Source organism: Myxocyprinus asiaticus, chromosome 38 (assembly GCF_019703515.2).
Source record: "Myxocyprinus asiaticus isolate MX2 ecotype Aquarium Trade chromosome 38, UBuf_Myxa_2, whole genome shotgun sequence".
Taxonomy (NCBI): domain Eukaryota; kingdom Metazoa; phylum Chordata; class Actinopteri; order Cypriniformes; family Catostomidae; genus Myxocyprinus; species Myxocyprinus asiaticus.
The window spans coordinates 27,103,012-27,122,874 of record NC_059381.1 but is presented as its reverse complement, the minus strand read 5'-3'; the positions used below and the strand labels follow the sequence as shown (position 1 = coordinate 27,122,874).

The 19,863-nt window shown below is 37.3% G+C and overlaps 1 protein-coding gene across 1 annotated transcript; it reads right to left on the bottom strand.

Moving 5' to 3' along the window:
- Positions 1-843: 843 nt before the first annotated feature.
- On the bottom strand, positions 844-18,694 carry LOC127429184 (solute carrier family 13 member 2-like). Its single transcript, XM_051678052.1, has 12 exons — positions 18,552-18,694; positions 15,481-15,609; positions 10,876-11,012; positions 10,431-10,669; positions 9,823-10,006; positions 7,414-7,536; positions 6,383-6,592; positions 6,127-6,257; positions 5,865-5,998; positions 3,291-3,452; positions 2,974-3,111; positions 844-1,930 (listed from the first exon to the last, which is right to left on the bottom strand). Exons 1-12 carry the CDS (start codon positions 18,651-18,653, stop codon positions 1,799-1,801), a joined length of 1,821 nt encoding a protein of 606 aa, XP_051534012.1. The 5' UTR covers positions 18,654-18,694; the 3' UTR covers positions 844-1,798.
- Positions 18,695-19,863: the final 1,169 nt, after the last annotated feature.

Sequence of the window (19,863 nt, the reverse complement as noted above, 5' to 3'; positions counted from 1 at the left end):
TTGACGAGAAGAGTATAGCTGCAGGCAGAGCTCAAAAAAGGGGCGGGAGTTCCAAACCACCAACAAAGATATAGGGAGCCCTTAACCTAACCCTTTTTCTTACCCTAAATGTGAGTGGAAGTGACGCCCCCTTTTGGAGTAGCCCCACCCTCTTTGGTAGATCCCACCCCCATTTGGAGGTCTCCGGCCTGCAGCTATACCTACTTGGCATTGATGGCCATTCAGAAACAACCATGGATTTTTACAAAATTTTTTACAAGAAACATTTTGATCACAAACATTTTATTACATTGCACTACATCTTTTTCCAGTGACCGATTTTTTGTTTTTTTTGTTTTTTTTTTGTTGGAGAAGCAGATTTTATTATCATCTCTTCAATACAACACAAAGCAACAAATGAATTATCTATTTACTCTTCTACTATAAATACTGATGGTAGAAAATAATCCAACATCATATTCTGCTGTACATCCTGAGGTTGTGTGATAAGCTTACACTACTAAATTATTGTATTATTCTCCTAGTTATTTACATTGTGGCAAATGACAAAGGAACTATCACACTTGCTGGAAATTCAGTCACTTGCTTCTGCATTGCAAAATAAGGTGGACACTATGAAAGGTGAGACGGAATGAGAAGGATTTAGCTGCAGGCTGAGCTCCAAAAAGGGGATGGAGTTCTAAACCACTAGCAAAGATATACAGAGCCCCTAAACTTAAATATTTGTGGAAATCTCACCCCCTTTTGGAGTTGGCCCAACCCCCTCCTGGAGTAACCTCACCCTCTTTTGGAGATTCCCCTATCTGTTTGGAGATCTTCAGGCTGCAGCTATACCAACTTGAATGGAACGGCAAATGAAAAACTTATAAGTCTTAATTCCATGAATACCATAATCTGTTTTTTATATTGATATTCAGAAAAAGTTATTGAGGCACATTGGAGATTCAAAACTCCCATTCTTATAAAGAACTTCATGTAATGTTTCACCATTTTCCCCAAGATGTTTTTAGATTCAGTAAAACAAGTGGCGTTTTCAAGATGATTTTAATAATAAATATACATTTTAATTACAAATATTAACTCCCATTTATCAGCAACCGTTGCTGCAGGTATTCTACAAGGTTTCAACACATTTTTTTTTTTTTATTTCAGAAAAGGCACTTATTGTGAAAACTGCTGTGAAGTTTAGAATTAAAATATTTGCTAGTAACAATAATTATGGGGCATTAAAAAAACATCTAAGATTAATCAAATGTTAATTAACATACAGTATTAAACTGTAATAAAAAGTAAATACAGACTGAGTGATCCAAAAAGGGATATAATATAAAACGTCTGAACAAGAGCATATAAATTAAATGAATTTTCGTAGAAAGTAAAAAAATAAAAGCTCTGCAGGTACCTTTCTGATGAACTTATAGTTCTGCTTCCACCACTTCGGGGCAGCAAAAGCGCTTCATGGAGCTGACTCACATTTACAAACTCCTCATACATGCACTATGCTGTTGAGAGTGACATTTTAAATAACTAAATATGGGATACAAAATTCCAGAGGCCATAAAATCTTACTGATCTCTTCAGACAGTAACCAAGAGTTCTTGAGAAGATACAGTGAAAAGCAGAGGAATGAGACAAAACTGAGCATTTGCTCCAGAGGGCATTGATGAGGGGAGAAGAGATGCAACTACTCTTGCATACTGTGACCCTTTTTTTGCTTTTCATGGTATTTTTTGGATTTTATTCCCCTCTCTGTCCCTTCAGTACACTCACTAAACCAAAGGGTTGGTTGGAAAGTTGTTCATGGTGTTCCATGTGTGACATTGGCCCATGTGGGAAAAGTGTCTAGCTTGAACATGGCCCATCCCCACGTGTTGATGCCAAGGTTGATGCACAGAATGCCAATGATGTTGAGCATAAATCCTGCCCTTGCCTTCAGAGAGAGAGCACAAAAAATGTGTTAACATCAACTTCTAGATCAGTGGTTCTCAAAAGGTTTAGCTTCAGGACCCAGATTGCACATTGGGCATCACCTGGCAACACAATGCAGTACCAAAATGGTTTATCATACAAAACAAATCCTTAAAATTAAACACTGAAATTATTAATATTATTTGACTTTAGGAGAAGAAAAAGTCATAAACATCTGGGATGTCATGAGGGTGAGTAATTAATTTTTGAGTGAACTGTCCCTTTAAGATTAATGCTCTGTCAAGTTTTAATCAGTAAAACCTACCTCCGTACTCTAAACCTTAAACCTGAATCTAACCGATAGTGTCATAAAAAGCAAATGTGAGATGAAAAACACAATTTCTGAAGTGACCACGTCATTTTGTGGTGCTTTTATGATACTATCGGTTCACATGTCAGCTCGCACATGTCTGGTTCTTTGCAGCTTAACTAATCAGTTACTGAGCAATTTGATTGCCTTTGCACAAGCTTATAAAAGTAGCTGGTTATGTAATGCAAACATTTAAATGTGTGGCCTTATAAGTCATGCACTATAGTAAAGGTGTTTTGATGTGATAAGATAGCATTGTGTGTGGAACAGAGTGAAAAGTAAGTATATACGAACTGTTAATCTGCCTAAATTCTAATTTATCTAGTTATTTATGGAAAAGAGAATAAAAGTCATTGTTGCTTTAGCGCACCTAGTGTTCATTTCACTAGAAAACTGCTGCAGTTTGTACGAGCCACATATAAATCATTTTGCAAAAATGTAGGTATAGTAATATTTTTCTATGAGAAATTTTCTATGAGAATTCTATGAGATTTCTCTTCCCTTTTAAAAGTATCCCCACTATGCAACTAATTGCATATTATTATTTGCATTCAGCATTGTTTTTCCCAGCTGTCCAGAAAATCTCTGCAAACCACCAATTGAGACCCACATTCTAGTTTGTTGGAACATCATGTTGGACGATTATGTCAGGAAATTTAACAGGAAGAGCTCATTTAAAATGTGATAAATCATACCATGTCCAGGACTTTGAGGTTGCCATAAGAGAAGGCAATGGCATTGGGTGGAGTGGCTACAGGAAGCATGAACGCTAGTGATGCACTGATTGTGCAGGGCAGCATGACATAGAGAGGATGGAGCTCGATCTTTGTGGCCTGAAGATGAAGACAACACATTCTTAGAGCTTCATGTTGTGACATGTTGTGCAATATAGCTGATGCATTCTTTATAGTTTTTGTCTCTAGTTGTATTTTAACTGTTAGCAAACAGCAAATAGCATAGGCTAATTCAAGCAATGCTAGTTATGTTGGTTGTTAAGCTGCTGTGTACTGACCATAGAGGCAAGAATGGGCAGGAATAAAGTGGTGGTGGCTGTGTTGCTGGAGCATTCAGTGAACATTCCCACCAGCAGACAGAGGATCAGGGAGATAGCGAAGGGTGGGATATTCTTCAAAGGGGCCAGACTTTCACCCAACCAAAGGGACAATCCAGATTCCTTTACACAAAGATTAAGAACGACTGATTACTATCATAATCCCAGAGTCAAAATTAGTTAGCGGTGCTTGCTAATTATTTGCTAAATGATACCTCAGATCATGTGGTTTGTTAAAGAGGTGCACTTTTATTTATTTTTTATACAATTGATCACACGATTGTGTCAGGCAGACAATAAAAATGGGCAACAAAAGCAGACTTACACTGACCCAAGCCATGTCAGAATATTATAGAGACTTGGGCCAGTAAGCAACACCCTAGCAACGACCTAGTAACAATCCAGAACATCCTAGCAACCACCCTTTGAAACCCCTGTTAATTGGTTAACTTGTTATCTTACAATGTACAGTGAAAATTAAAATTTTACTTAAGAAAATACGAGTAATTTTACGGTAAATTGTTGTAAAAAAAAAAAAAAAAATCTTATACCTTATACTTCTAATATATATATATATATATATATATATATATATATATATATATATATATATATATATATATATATATATATATATTAGAAGTATAAGGTATTATTTACCTTATAGTTAACGGTGAAATTTTTTATTATAACAAGACAAAACAAGTACCTTTATAGTAAACTATTGTTAAGATTATGGTGAAATGATGATTGGGCATTCCCAGATGTCCTTGTGTGACCAATCACATTTAAATATTATGTTTCCTTTTTTATATCAGTTATATACATTGGGGTGTTTATGTTACATTTTATGTTGTTTAGTTAATGTTTTTTGTAGGGCTGGGAAATTTTAATGCATTCATTTATGAGATTTTTACTTCCTAAAATTAAATAATGTTTTTTCCAATTTTCTATGGATAAAATTAGCATATATTCATTTCCAGGAGGTACACACTGGACTCGACTGCACATCCTAGCACAGTAACTGATTGTTTGCAGCAGTGCAAATTTATTCATTGTTACTATGGTGGTTAACAGCACATTTAAATGTGCAAAGGAGATTTTTGTAGTTCCAGTGGGTTGGTATAATATTAATATAATATTATTTAATGATATACTGTATATGGTAGTTTAATGTAAAATATACAGGCATTAAAATGACATACCGTAATGCCTGAAACATGGTCTCTTTTTTTTTTATGATAATTTAACAGGATTTTTAAGAGGGCATAGCAATGAGAAGTACAACTCAGAACATCCTAGCAGCAACATAGCAACATGTTTAACCCCTTAAGCTCTCGTGAATTTTTGGGCAGCCGCCTGCAATTTTTCACACTCAAATTTAAAAGCTCACCATTCACACATACTGTACTATGGACTAAAAGTGTCTAATTTTTCATAAAACCCCCCAAATAAAAAAAAAAAAAAAGACTAACATTTTTCATAAATAATATTGTACAATATATGTTTACAATCTTATGATAAACAGAAAGTTGAATATATATATTTTTTGTTGTTGTTGTTGTTGTCCTAAATCTGTAAGCATGTAATTCTCATTCTGTTTGCTCTATCTCTGTTTAAAAGTCTTGTTTCATTACTCTAGTGTCAGAGTTTTTGCTCTAATGTTATATTTTGGCCACTAGAGGCCCTCGTTGTGTTTCATTTCAGTTTCCTGCCATTGTATCATGTGTTATTGTTTTCACATGTGCCTTGTTCTGGGCTGTGTATTTAAGCAGATCACTTCCTTTTGTTTCTTTGCTTGGTTATTGATGTTCCTAGCCAGTTGCTGCTATAAGTCTGCTCTAGTTCTAAGTACTAAACTTTGAAAGCCTTTTGGATTGTTTTTTTCCCTGTGTTTATTTTTGCTGTTTTTTTGTGTCTTTTTCCTGAATTCTTTGGAGATTATTTTTTTCCTCCTTTTGGATCCTTTTTGGACTAAAGATTTTTCTGTTTTTTGGTTGTAAGAAATTGCTTTTTGTACCCTTTTTGCTATTTTTGTTAAACTCTTCTGAGTTCATTTAGGAATGTGTCTGACTATTGGGTTCAACTCCCTTCTGTGACTCAGTGGTGGAAATTAAGACTCTTGCGCTAGAGACCCAAGTTTGAATTCCGGCTCTGACAATTGGATTGCAGCAGGTACTGGAAAGTAATAATTTTTCCTCTATCACCTTCCGTCACATAATGCAGATCTGAAATGTTGGTGGTGCTCTAACGTATTTTAGCCCTCACAGATATGCTCGTCCATAGACATTCAGTCTAATTTGCAGTTCATGCACCACCCCCATTGTTTCATCGAATATCTCGGCCTCTGAGTGGACTAGAATCACAATCTAGGTGTCATCAGAAAGCATGACCATGACTTTCATGGTGCCATGTTTTGCCTAGGCAAGCACCCCTCGTGATTGTTTCACAAAACATAACAGCTTTTATTAAGTAATAATACAAATTAAGTAATTGTAATGAATCTGATTGTAATATGTTATTGAGTCATCCTACCTCACTGCCACTTGCCAAGGCAAATCCTCCCCCCAGCAGCAGGACTATGTTCCAGGGCATACGTTCATGCACCACCTTCCAGTTTAGAAGAGTTGGAGGAGCCTTTAGCTTGTGCCCCTTCTCCTGTTTTTCTCCTGTTTTGTAAAACGGATGACCCAGCACTGCTAGTTTAAAACCTGTTTTTATTTTTTTTATTTTTATTTTTTTGAACTAAATGCAGAACAATCTTTCCAAAACAAACATGAATATAGACTGCTCTTACCTTGCTGCTCTACTCCATCTTCATCATTATCATCGTTTTTCTCTTTGGATGAAGAGCAACACTCTACCTGAGATGGAATAACGAAGAACAGCGACGACATTAAAATGGCCACAGTGCCATCAGTGACGAACCTTTGAACAGACAAGTAAGAGGAAATAATTCACATGCAAAGCTTGAGTGACTCGGTGACACTCAATGATTTTAAAAATTGATAAAGGGATCATTCATAAAGGGATATTTGGTGAAGCAGACTCACTGTCCATTTTTGTTGAAAAGCTCGCTGGCCCAACCTGGCATGAAACCTGGTTCTCGTGTGAACCACAGTATCACCAGCATGACAAAGATGGCCAACACTGCACCCTCGGCAAAAGAAATCCGACCCAACTTCTTATATTCATTCTTCATCACACTGTAAGCGTCTTTGTCTCCCTCGTTATTCGTACCGCAGCCAAAAGATTTTTTAAAGCTGTTCAAAAGGATAGTTGAAGATAGTTGGATGAAGAATGTGTTAAAATAATTTCAGTTTCCACCTTTTAACTTTTACATTAACAACCATGTAATCCAAATATTTCAAAGGAATATTCTGGGTTCAATACAAGTAAAGTTTCATCAACAGAATTTGTGTTCAGTGAGGCAACTGAAGTGAATGGGGCCAATTTTTGGAGGGTTTAAATGCAGACATGTGTAAAATTTTATAAAAGCATTTACATTAGTTCTTCTGTTAAAACTCGTGTATTATTTGAGCTGTAAATTTAAATCATTTTTACAGTCATTTTAGGGTTTGTTGACATTATGTTGTCATGGCACAGAATTTGTAAAATTGGCTATAACTTTACACAGAAAAGATTTAGTAAGCATTTTATCACACTAAAATCACGTTAATGCGCATATTGTTTGTCTTGTGGCTATACTTATGAAAAAGTGACTATTTTAATGTTTATGGATTGGCGCCCATTCACTTCCATTGTAAGTGCCTTACTGGAACCCGAATTTTAGGTTTTTTTAAAAAAGAAAAGGAGGGGCAAGTCAAAAATGTTTGTGGTAATGAATATTATGCCACAAATGCTGTTAATTGAGCTCAACTTGTGTTGAACCCGGAATATTCTTTTAATGTAACTTCAAGAATCTTCCCTTAACATTTCACGATTAGCCCTTTCATTGAGGTTTATGGCATTATGACTGGCATCACAATTCAGATACAAATTATAGCTGTCTAATGTAACTATCTAATAACTCTTGCTGCCTTTAGACACACTGTATTCTGTGTAAAGAGGGGAAGCTACTTACTTAAAACCCAAATAAAGGCATTGCAGCCAAAGCCAGGAGAGCACCAGCATCAGCACCATGTTAGGGAAGGCAAAACCAAACCAGCTGGCAAAGTTAATCACATCAGCGTTATCTGGAAAAATACTGTAAAAAGAGTGCAACATGAGATGAGACCTGATCAGCATATATCATGTGGCTCCAGTTCTGTATGCACATCTTTATGCTGTAGGCCTGTGCGCAATTTTTGGTCACCTTTTGCCTTAACACAACACAATAATAATTATATTTTCAGTTTAAAGAATCAAATACATTTGGGTTATTTTAGGTTGTTGCAAACTACGTCCATGTAATTCCATATTTCACATGTAAAAAAAATTCTTGTTATATACAATTTCATTACTTATTAAGAGTAGGCAATAGAAAAAAATAGTAAAATAATATTTTTTTCAATATACCAAAGCTTTTAAGTCAATTGACAATTTAACCACATTTTAATCAGTTTTATTTTTCAATTACTTTATTGATTGTTGATTATGTATATATAATAATATACTGTGTATTATATATATCATTTAATAATGATACTTTATTAAATTATAACAGTATAATTTAACGTATCATATATATATATATATATATATATATATATAATTTATATACAACATTAATATTAAATATATTAATATATTTTTATATATTCTTTTACAATATGTCAGAAGATTCTATGTCTGTGATCAGTCTGGTCTGTGACATTACCCAATAGATCATGGACATTATGACTTATTTTTTTTAATATACAGGTGCATCTCAATAAACTAGAATGTCATGGAAAAGTTCATTTATTTCAGTAATTCAACTCAAATTGTGAAACTCGTGTATTAAATTCAGTGCACACAGACTGAAGTAGTTTAAGTCTTTGGTTCTTTTAATTGTGATGATTTTGGCTCACATTTAACAAAAACCCACCAATTCACTATCTCAAAAAATTAGAATGCATCATAAGACCAATAAAAAAAAACATTTTTAGTGAATTGTTGGCCTTCTGGAAAGTATGTTCATTTACTGTATATGTACTCAATACTTGGTAGGGGCTCATTTTGCTTTAATTACTGCCTCAATTCAGCGTGGCATGGAGGTGATCAGTTTGTGGCACTGCTGAGGTGGTATGGAAGCCCAGGTTTCTTTGACAGTGGCCTTCAGCTCATCTGCATTTTTTGGTCTCTTGTTTCTCATTTTCCTCTTGACAATATCCCATAGATTCTCTATGGGGTTCAGGTCTGGTGAGTTTGCTGGCCAGTCAAGCACACCAACACCATGGTCATTTAACCAACTTTTGGTGCTTTTGGTAGTGTGGGCAGGTGCCAAATCCTGCTGGAAAATGAAATCAGCATCTTTAAAAAGCTGGTCAGCAGAAGGAAGCATGAAGTGCTCCAAAATTTCTTGGTAAACGGGTGCAGTGACTTTGGTTTTCAAAAAACACAATGGACCGACACCAGCAGATGACATTGCACCCCAAATCATCACAGACTGTGGAAACTTAACACTGGACTTCAAGCAACTTGGGCTATGAGCTTCTCCACCCTTCCTCCAGACTCTAGGACCTTGGTTTCCAAATGAAATACAAAACTTGCTCTCATCTGAAAAGAGGACTTTGGACCACTGGGCAACAGTCCAGTTCTTCTTCTCCTTAGCCCAGGTAAGACGCCTCTGACGTTGTCTGTGGTTCAGGAGTGGCTTAACAAGAGGAATACGACGACTGTAGCCAAATTCCTTGACACGTCTGTGTGTGGTGGCTCTTGATGCCTTGAGACCATTCCTTGTGAAGTTCACCCAAATTCTTGGATCGATTTTGCTTGACAATCCTCATAAGGCTGCGGTTCTCTCGGTTGGTTGTGCATCTTTTTCTTCCACACTTTTTACTTCCAGTCAACTTTCTGTTAACATGCTTGGATACAGCACTCTGTGAACAGCCAGCTTCTTTGGCAATGAATGTTTGTGGCTTACCCTCCTTGTGAAGGGTGTCAATGATTGTCTTCTGGACAACTGTCAGATCAGCAGTCTTCCCCATGATTGTGTAGCCTAGTGAACCAAACTGAGAGACCATTTTGAAGGCTCAGGAAACCTTTGCAGGTGTTTTGAGTTGATTAGCTGATTGGCATGTCACCATATTCTAATTTTTTGAGATAGTGAATTGGTGGGTTTTTGTTAAATGTGAACCAAAATCATCACAATTAAAAGAACCAAAGACTTAAACTACTTCAGTCTGTGTGCACTGAATTTATTTAATACACGAGTTTCACAATTTGAGTTGAATTACTGAAATAAATGAACTTTTCCACGACATTCTAATTTATTGAGATGCACCTGTATGTGTTGCTGTTATTTTCGAAGGTGTGGTGAGAGATATAATAGGATACGTGACAAACTTACTCGTCCATCTGACCCTTAAGAATGAGATTTGGTGTGGTCCCCGTTAGGGTGGCAGTTCCTCCAATGCTGGCGGAGTAACACACAGAAAGACTCATCCCTTTAGAAAGACGAAGATACTTCACCTCACGCTCCTTCCTTCTGCGTTCAGACAGTAGATTGATTCCTGCCTCTGGATCTGAGCTGACTGTGAAGACAAAAAGGATGTTTATTGAACAGCATGTATTGAACAACTTTTTTTAATGAGCAGTTCAATGTATTTTATTAATCATTTATTTTATTGTTTATTAATATTATAAATATAATATTTATAAAACTTAATATTTTCTAATAATAATGTGATTAAATAAATCTTCCAAGTAATATTGTTAATCTTCTTGAGTGTAGGTTGTTTGCGGTTGCAAGGCTACATATGCACTTGCCGCATTAATATAGAATGTTATACAACAGCTTCAAATGCGGTTTATCCAATCAGACTTCAAGGTTGGAACTATCTGTTTGATAAATATATTTAATGGATTTTTTTTTTTTTATACTGGAAAAAGGCAAATGAAGATTAAGAAAATGACTTTTTTCCATTATAACCAACCATGTTTAGATGTTAGACATACTATTGGGTTTGTCTCCAGTGACGACATCGTACGAAGGAGGTTTGGCATCGGAGACCTCGGCCAACTCAAAAGCTTGGTTGTCCTGCCCTTCCCTCAGCTCCTTCTCATCAGCCTCTGCCTCTGTAGCACTGAGCTGCTCGAGAACAGCCTGAGAAATGGGCAGCATCATGGCTGTGGTGGCTGTATTGCTGATCCACATGGAGAGGAAGGCTGTTACAATCATGAATCCCAGCATCAGCCTGCAGTAAATGACAAAAAAGGGCATCATTTAAAGGGATGATTCACCCAAAAATGAACATCTCCTTTTGTGTTCCACTGAAGAAAGAAATTGTCATAATTGTCATTTTCTGGGTCAACTATACCTTTAAATACTGTGTCAGTGAGATAGTTAAAGAGATGATGGAGAGAAAAAAAGTATTTTGATTGTGTGTGATTGTGGTCTTACAAAGCAGGTCGAACTCCCACTATTAGGAGAACTCGAAGGGCGATGCGCTTATGGAGATTCCAGTGTTCAACTGCTATAGCCACCAGCAACCCCCCAATGAACAGCATATTTGTGTCTTTTAAATACTGCACACATACCTGAGAAACACATAAACACATTCAATCCCATGTTTAACTGTGGTCACCATGCAGCACCAGGGCTTAAGCCATAAATGTTTTACATGATGTCAAAATGACCAGTGCTTCAGTATCAAAATAATAAATATGAATATATTTTAATATTAAGTTATATATTGTAGTATTTAAATTAATGATAGTTATTTTTACAGTATCATACATAATACAAAATTCAAACTAAATTTAGTACCTACGCACTGCAAGAGCAATGCTCGTGACCCATGGTTGCAGCTGTGTGCATGGTCAAAATGTCAGTGAGATATGTCATTAAGTTTCATTCTGTGCCATTTGAGTCATCACTGAGTCTGTGTCATGTACTTGACGCCATCTCCTGGTGACCACATGTAATTGTAGTGATTGATCAGATGACTCTCTGCCTATTTATGGAGGACTATCATCACTGGTTGGAGTAATCTGAACCCAATCTGATTGGTTTAGCATTCCATGACGCTACAGCATTTCCGATGATGTAATCTGATCCTGGAAACCTAGCATGTTTGTAGCAAGATACTGTGTGCACATATTGTGTGGCTTATCTAATGATCTATGCATTCGATTACTTTGTGTGTGGGCTCATTTTAAGGATAATCACCTCCTCTAAGTAATGGTATGTGATATTTTATGTTTATTTTTTTCATGAAGTTATAAGCGATAAGGTATAAGAGCAGCACTTGTTCACATGAAACATGTATGTCAAAGACATACACTATATTGCCAAAAGTATTCGCTCACCCATCCAAATAATTGAATTCAGGTGTTCCAATCACTTCCATGGCCACAGGTGTATAAAATGAAGCACCTAGGCATGCAGACTGCAATGTTGGGGGCATTTCAGGAGCTCAGTGAATTCCAGCGTGGTACTGTGATAGGATGCCACCTGTGCAACAAGTCCAGTCATGAAATTTCCTTGCTACTAAATATTCCACAGTCAACTGTCAGTGGTATTATAACAAAGTGGAAGCGATTGGGAATGACAGCAATGACAGGCCACGTAAAATGACAGAGCGGGGTCAGCGGCTGCTGAGGCGCATAGTGCGCAGAGGTCACCAACTTTCTGCAGAGTCAATCGCTACAGACCTCCAAAGTTCATGTGGCCTTCAGATTAGCTCAAGAACAGTTCGTAGAGAGCTTCATGGAATGGGTTTCCATGGCCGAGCAGCTGCATCCAAGCCATACATCACCAAGTGCAATGCAAAGCGTCGGATGCAGTGGTGTAAAGCACGCCGCCACTGGACTCTAGAGCAGTGGAGACGCGTTCTCTGGAGTGACGAATCACACTTCTCCATCTGGCAATCTGATGGACGAGTCTGGGTTTGGCGGTTGCCAGGAGAACGGTACTTGTCTGACTGCATTGTGCCAACTGTGAAGTTTGGTGGAGTGGGGATTATGGTGTGGGGTTGTTTTTCAGGAGCTGGGCTTGGCCCCTTAGTTCCAGTGAAAGGAACTCTGAATGCTTCAGCATACCAAGAGATTTTGGACAATTCCATGCCCCCAACATTGTGGGAACAGTTTGGGGATGGCCCCTTCCTGTTCCAACATGACTGCGCACCAGTGCACAAAGCAAGGTCCATAAAGACATGGATGAGCGAGTTTGGTGTGGAAGAACTTGACTGGCCTGCACAGAGTCCTGACATCAACCCAATAGAGCACCTTCGGGATGAATTAGAGCGAAGACTGTGAGCCAGGCCTTCTCGTCCAACATCAGTGTCTGACCTCACAAATACGTTTCTGGAAGAATGGTCAAAAATTCCCATAAACACACTCCTAACCTTGTGGAAAGCCTTCCCAGAAGAGTTGAAGCTGTTATAGCTGCAAAGGGTGGGCTGACGTCATATTAAACCCTATGGATTAAGAATGGTATGTCACTTAAGTTCATATGCATCTAAAGGCAGATGAGCGAATACTTTTGGCAATATAGTGTATATTTAGCTATTACTGTTTAGCTATATTTTTGTCATATGACAAATGGCTATTTTATGAGTTTGTTGTTTTTACCGATTACAATAGCATGTACAGTGCAAAATTATCATTTTCAAAACAGAACACTTCTGATTTGTCTGCAAATTTCAAAGCACTTGTTCAGTTTTGGTCATAATGCCTACATGCATTGTAAAGTACAGCTTCTAAGCTTCAAAAAGATACCTATTTTGTGTTGGTCAAGATTGTATTTATTACTGTTTTGATTAAAAAATAACAAATTCTCCCTGGCCCCCCAGTGGGCTTAAAGGGTTAAGAAACGATGCCATAAACCTTGCAAACTTTGCAAATCTAGCAACTGTTGTTTTGTCATAATCACCTATTTTCGCCTTTTTACAGCCTGCTGTCTTTTAAAACAACTTAAATCAATAAATCAATAAAAGAAAGCCGAAAGGGACACAAATAGTGTTGAAAGCACGTAATTTCGGATGTTTGAGCATATCTGAGGTGTAGACACATGTTAGTGGGAGTAATAGTTAAAGATTTAAATATTCTAATTATAATTTAGAAATGACTGCCCATCGATTGTAACAAACTTTGATTAATATATTAAAGTGTATTATATTCCAATATTTCATCAAAGGATGGTCCCATATGTAAACACAGAGGTCTGAGCTAAGTCCTAAATATCCACTCATCCTAGAACCGCCTGGTGTCACTGAATCTGACATACCATTGAACTGAAAAACGACATACTTATTGACTTACGTATTATAAACGTATTGCAGATGAGCAAACAACATAAAAAATACGTCTTCCATATGTAAACACACACATCATATAGACATCTGGGTAATGTACGGGTGCTATGATGGAATCGGAAAAAAATAGTTACATCGCTAGCTTTCATAAACAGTATATACTGTAGCTATAAATACTGTAAACCATAAGTATAATAAAAGACTCTAATGTTAAATAAATAGTTACATTTATTAACAGAAATAATTGGCAAATTAATTAGCCAAACTAGACATAAAAATTTACAGTAGTCATAGAAACATTGCGAATTGCATTAATATACGATTCGCTGCGTCTGAATATCCATTCTTCCCTACTATATAGTATGCTAAAAACAGTATGCCAATGGATTAGTATGTCCAGTAAGCGAGAAATCACCGGATTACTTACTATTTCAGGTGAGATTTTGAGTTGCGGTTCGACTGGACACTTTACGATCCCATAATCCTTCAGGAGCTGAGCAGACGTCACGTTCAAAATGCTGGATTTAAAATTGGCAGAGAACCGCGAGTCGGACGGCTCTTCTCAACTGTAAGTGCTATATATAACAAGAAAATAGTGTCTTGTGCTTAAATGGTGCTTGTTAATCTAAACCAGAGTAGATTATTTTAGCCTTTTTTGTTATGACGTCTTATTACAATGGTCTCTGGAATACTTGATTCTGATTGGTCAATGGTGCCATCTAGCGGTCTGATATTTCTGAGTAACAATCGCACATCCAGGGATTAAGACATGTCAGACCGGTCATCCGGGTATTGCGAGTCATCTTTCCTACTTCTTGTATCACTGTGCGATCTCTACAAGAAAGCTAATAAAATAATTTCAATTCAAATCAGTGTTTACAAAATAAACACCAACTGACCTCTGACGCAAACCGGAGTTGAAATTCAGCTGTGTAGTGAATTTCTTTCTTCTCACATAATTACATAAGTTCATAAGTTCCATACAAATCAGTATTTTATGTCCATTTATTTAGTTAGTTAGTAGCCATGTAATAAGTGGGATAATGTACAATCAGCTTGTGGTTAGTGCAAAAAAACCCTAAAAGTGTTAACTGTACAGGTTAACTGTACATTATCCCTTACATATATTCAGATCACGGGTCAATACCAACGTTCCCTGATGAAGTATATCTGGAATCTGTTTATATTACTCACATGCATACTGAAAGAATGGACTGTTTTACCGACCAGGAAGTGTGTCCTTCTTGAAAAACAGTAAATACTCGACAGAATGCAATTTCAGATACAGCTATTGTGTTTTATCAGCACAACGGCTTCAAACGCAGCTCATCCAATCAGAATTTAGTCGGAACTATCTGTTTTATGAACTACTGACTGAAATCAGACTACAGAGCATTGATAAGCATAATCTGCTCTCATTTAAACAGGAAAGAAAGATATGAACAGTAGATTAAAATCTGTCTGGTGTCATAGCGTGGGGTGTTCATAAAACTGCGTTTATGGCCCATAAAGTTTGCACAGATAGAGAACTTATGCTGATGCAGGTAAATCTCTGTGGGCATGTGATGAAGTCCTGCGTCAGTTGTTGCTTTTAAATAGTTTTCTGTGTGTCTTAAGTTCCTGTTTCATGACCATTTACCCTCTCATCTGAATCATACTATCATATAGCCAACAAATTCATTGTAAAACAACTGATATGCGAATAGTTTCCTTGTTAAGGAGATGTTGGGGTGCAGATTTTTAAACCATACCTGTCCAGACGTCATGATGCCCATCATGGGGAAGAGGATAACAGGCAGTAGGGCAGTGATGGCCAGTGGCATGCACTCTGTGCACCAGTACAGTGCCATCAAGATGATAGCAAAGCCACATTTCGCTTCCTAAAGAGCAGAATTGTCACATTACAAACAGGTGTCACTAGATCAGTCAACTAAACACTCTGTATACAGTACATCACCTATTCAAGTACTATATAAAATCATTTCTAGGGGAGAGAATTGGATGCGATTTAGAAATCATAGGGCATATCATAAGATGTGATCTCATGTCTAAGGGATCCTCTCATCTCATGTTGTCTAAGGGGAGGAAAGGGCAGGATTCAATGTGGTTATTTATACCTATATTATTTATTTTATCTCTCTGCACAGTGAAGGTGCCTGGGGGCAATATCTTATGTTCTCTAATCTCTTCAAGACCTATTAAGACACATCTATCACTCTCAGAACACTGATAAAAGCAACCTTGAGCATAAACGACCACAAACAACTTTTTTAATGTAAGGAGGCACTATTGAGTTTTATGACTAGAGGAAAGGCATTGCAATCTTTTTAAACTTTCTGAAATGTTGTTGTTTTGTAATTCAATTTTTAATTAGCACATAAATTTCATAATTTTTTCACTTTTGTAAGGGCATGATATTTACTTATAAAATAATATATTTCTAATAAACTCACAAAAGGGATCATAAACTTCTAATTATTCCTCTTATTTTTAGCAGAATTTGGGTTCTCAAGGTTACAGTAAAGCGCTTCTGGTGTAACTGCTGGTCCCATTGCTTTACTTTCTTTGTTTTTAACTCCAGCTGTTTCTGGCTGACCTCTGCAAGCTGTGTAAATACACTGATGAGCCAAAACATTATGACCACCTGCCTAATATGCTGTTGGTCCTCGGCATGCCGCCAAAACAGCGCCGACCCACCGAGGCATGGACTCTACAAGGCCCCTGAAGGTGTCCTGTGGTATCTGGCACCAAGATCTTTCAAGTCCTGTAAGTTGTGAGGTGGAGCTGTCGTGGATCGAACATGTTGGTCCAGCACATCCCACAGATGCTCAATCAGATTGAGATATGGGGAATTTGGAGGCCAGGGCAACACCTTGAACTTTTCGTGTTCCTCAAATCATTCCCGAGCAATGTGTGCAGTGTGGCAGGGCACGTGTCAAATTGACATCCACATGAAAGGCCAGACCCAGGGTTTCCCAGCAGAACATTGCCCAGAGCATCACACTCGCGCCAGACGACCTTCTTCCACTGCTCGAGTTCTGACACTCACGTGACCTTTGTAGATGCTTTCGACTGTGGACAGGGGTTATCATGGGCACTCTGACCAGTCTGCGGCTACGCAGCCCCATACGCAGCAGGATATGATGCACTGTGTGTTGTGACACATTTCTCCCGTAACCATCATTAAAATTTTCTGGGACTTGTACCACAGTAGACCTTCTGTCTGTTCGGACCAGACGGGATAGCCTTCGTTGCCCTCGCACATCAATGATCCTTGGGCACCCAACATCCTGTCGCCGGTTTGTGGTTTGTCCCTCCTCAAACCACTGTTAGTAGGTACTCACCACTGCTGACCGGGAACACTCCACAAGCCTTGCTGTTTCAAAGATGCTCTGACACAGTTGTCTGACTGTAACGATTTGGCCCTTGTCAAAGTCGCTCAGGTCTTTACTCCTGCCCATTTCTCCTGCATTTAACATGTTGACTACGAGAACTGATTGATCGCTTACCATCTAATCTACCCAGACCTTGACATGTTGCCTTGTTAGGTGATGAACAACATTATTCGCTTCACCTGTAAGTGGTCATAATGTTTGGCTCATCAGTGTAGTGTCCCCAGTGTTCAACAGATCATAAATAAATATATTTTGCTTTTCAGCTATTATTGCTGCATATTCAGCTGCCCATGAGGCTTATTTTTAATAGAACCATGTTCACCTGCACTATAGGCAGGGTTGGGAGGGTTACTTTTGAAATGTATTCCACTACAGATTACAGAATACATGCTGTAAAATGTAATTTGTAACGTATTCCGTTAGATTACTCAAGGTCAGTCACGTATTCTAAATACTTTGGATTACTTCTTCAGCACTGGTAGATTTTTTCACTTGTTTTGACTATAAAAACTCTGCCAGTACAGTAAGACAAAATACACGTTAAAAACACATTCTCTGAAAAACCTAAATATCTTATGCAGTGTTGTTTCTAAAACAAGATCAATCAAATGGATCTTGTTTTAAGGATTTTTAGATATTTTTACAGGAAAACAATACAAAAATTATTATCAAGAATACGATTTTTGCCCTAATATCAAAGGTCTTACTAGAAAAAAAGAAATTATGATCTAACGTGGATATAAAAAATATGATCGTGCCTGGTAACATGTGCATGTAAAATGGCTAGAAATAGCATTTTAGCTTAGCGTAAAGCTGACAATTTACACAAGGTTTATTTCTATTTCTTCTGCTCCAAACTTACTTCAAACTTACTTCTCTGTCTGTTCGTATGACTATAACATATCATAAAGTGTTTCACCGCTGTTCAAGTGCACTTTGATCGCATCATTTATATGTATAAATGTTTTCCATCTGAAAGGACTAAATATTAAATTAAACAAATGACAATAAAACGCAAAGTAATCTCTTCAGTAATCAAAATACTTTTTTAATGTAACTGTATTCTAATTACCAATGATTTAAACTGTAACTGTAGTGGAATACAGTTACTTATATTTTATATTTTAAATACGTAATCCCATTACTCCCCAACCCCGACTATAGGGATATTTTATTGATCTGAAATCTGAACTATACCACCATGTTCACATTCTTTCTTTGTCACTTTTTTAATCGTTGACAATTTGGGCAAAAAGAGTGTTGTACCTAACATCTCCTTTTGTGTTCTACAGAAGAATGAAAGTCAAACGGATTTGGAACAACATGAAGTACGTAACTCATTGTTGGGTAAACTATTCCTCTAAGGGCTCTGCAGATCATTTTTCTTAAAAAACTTCAACACACAATTAAAACACATTTTTACTCACTGGAGCTGGGATAACCAGAGGCAGGGGTAGTATCAGTAAGGGGGTGATGAAGATGATCAGGTAGTTTCTATGAACCCACAGCCATCGGAGAACTCCTTCCATGTCTTCTGGCCCTAAGCTGCAGATGTCAGATGTGATTTGGATGGAGACAACACCAAAGTGCTGATTATGTGAGCAGAGCAAAAGAGGCTGAGAATGATCAATGTGTTTATAGGCATCATCACATAAGAGAAATTAAATATTAACTGTGAACAAGGGGAGGGTAAACAGGGGAATGAAAGGGGAGGCTAAAGAAAGACAGCAAACAAAAATGAATTATTCTGTGGCCAAAAGGTTAACCCTTTTGTTCTCTTTTGTTATCTTTTTCTTAGGCCAAAAATTCATAATATGTTGTTCCTAATGGAATTATTAAAAGCATATGTGGACTCTTCACACTGTCAATGTCATAATGGAAGAGCAACTGTCACTCTGATAAGTGTCTTTTTTCCACTGGTGTTGTTATCCAAAGAATGTTTCCCACATACTGTAAATGTTATCAGACATCAGATATCTAAGCAATGTGTGAAAATAGTTCATTCTAGGTCACGTGCCCCATGAGTCTTTTGTTTTTTTAAAAATCTATGAGTTTAAATGGAGATTTAATGAAAGTCAAACAGCAATAATGGGAAATGGCAAAATTAGAGGTTGCGGAGACAAACAAAACTATATATCCAGACATACATTGATATCTCTATTAATGTTTAATATATTCATAGTTCTATATCTGAATGAAATCCTAAGGATTTTCTACATTCCTACAGTTCCTGCAGGATTCGCACCAAAACGGGTTATTATTGATGGGAAAAAATTTGGTAATATGTTAGAAAAATGTGACAGTTAAAAAGCAGGATATAGACAGATGAAAACAAATAAAAAATATTCCAGCTAAGGCACACCTTATTCCAGTTCTTGTGGAAAGGTTCTTTGCATTCAAGAGTATTGTAGGGCCTGTTCAGTTTGAAGAAGTGGATAAACGCTGTGTTGTCATCTTCTTTAGCACAACCCTTAATAACTACAACTAAGAGGTGTGTTAATAAATAAAAAATAAAAGGTTAATAAATGAAAATTATTGAATGAAATAGGGGTGAGTTTATCAGAAAAGACTGCCAGGTGCAGTGGCTTAATTGGATCTTACAGGCCCCAGTGCAAAGAACCTGTCGGACCCCCTCCTTGGGGGGTCTCAGTAGTTTTTCCATTCCCCGTCGGGCCCGCGGTCGTTTTTATGATTCTTTTTATTGGTCGACCTTTGCGGGCTCCCTCTCAACCCGGGCCT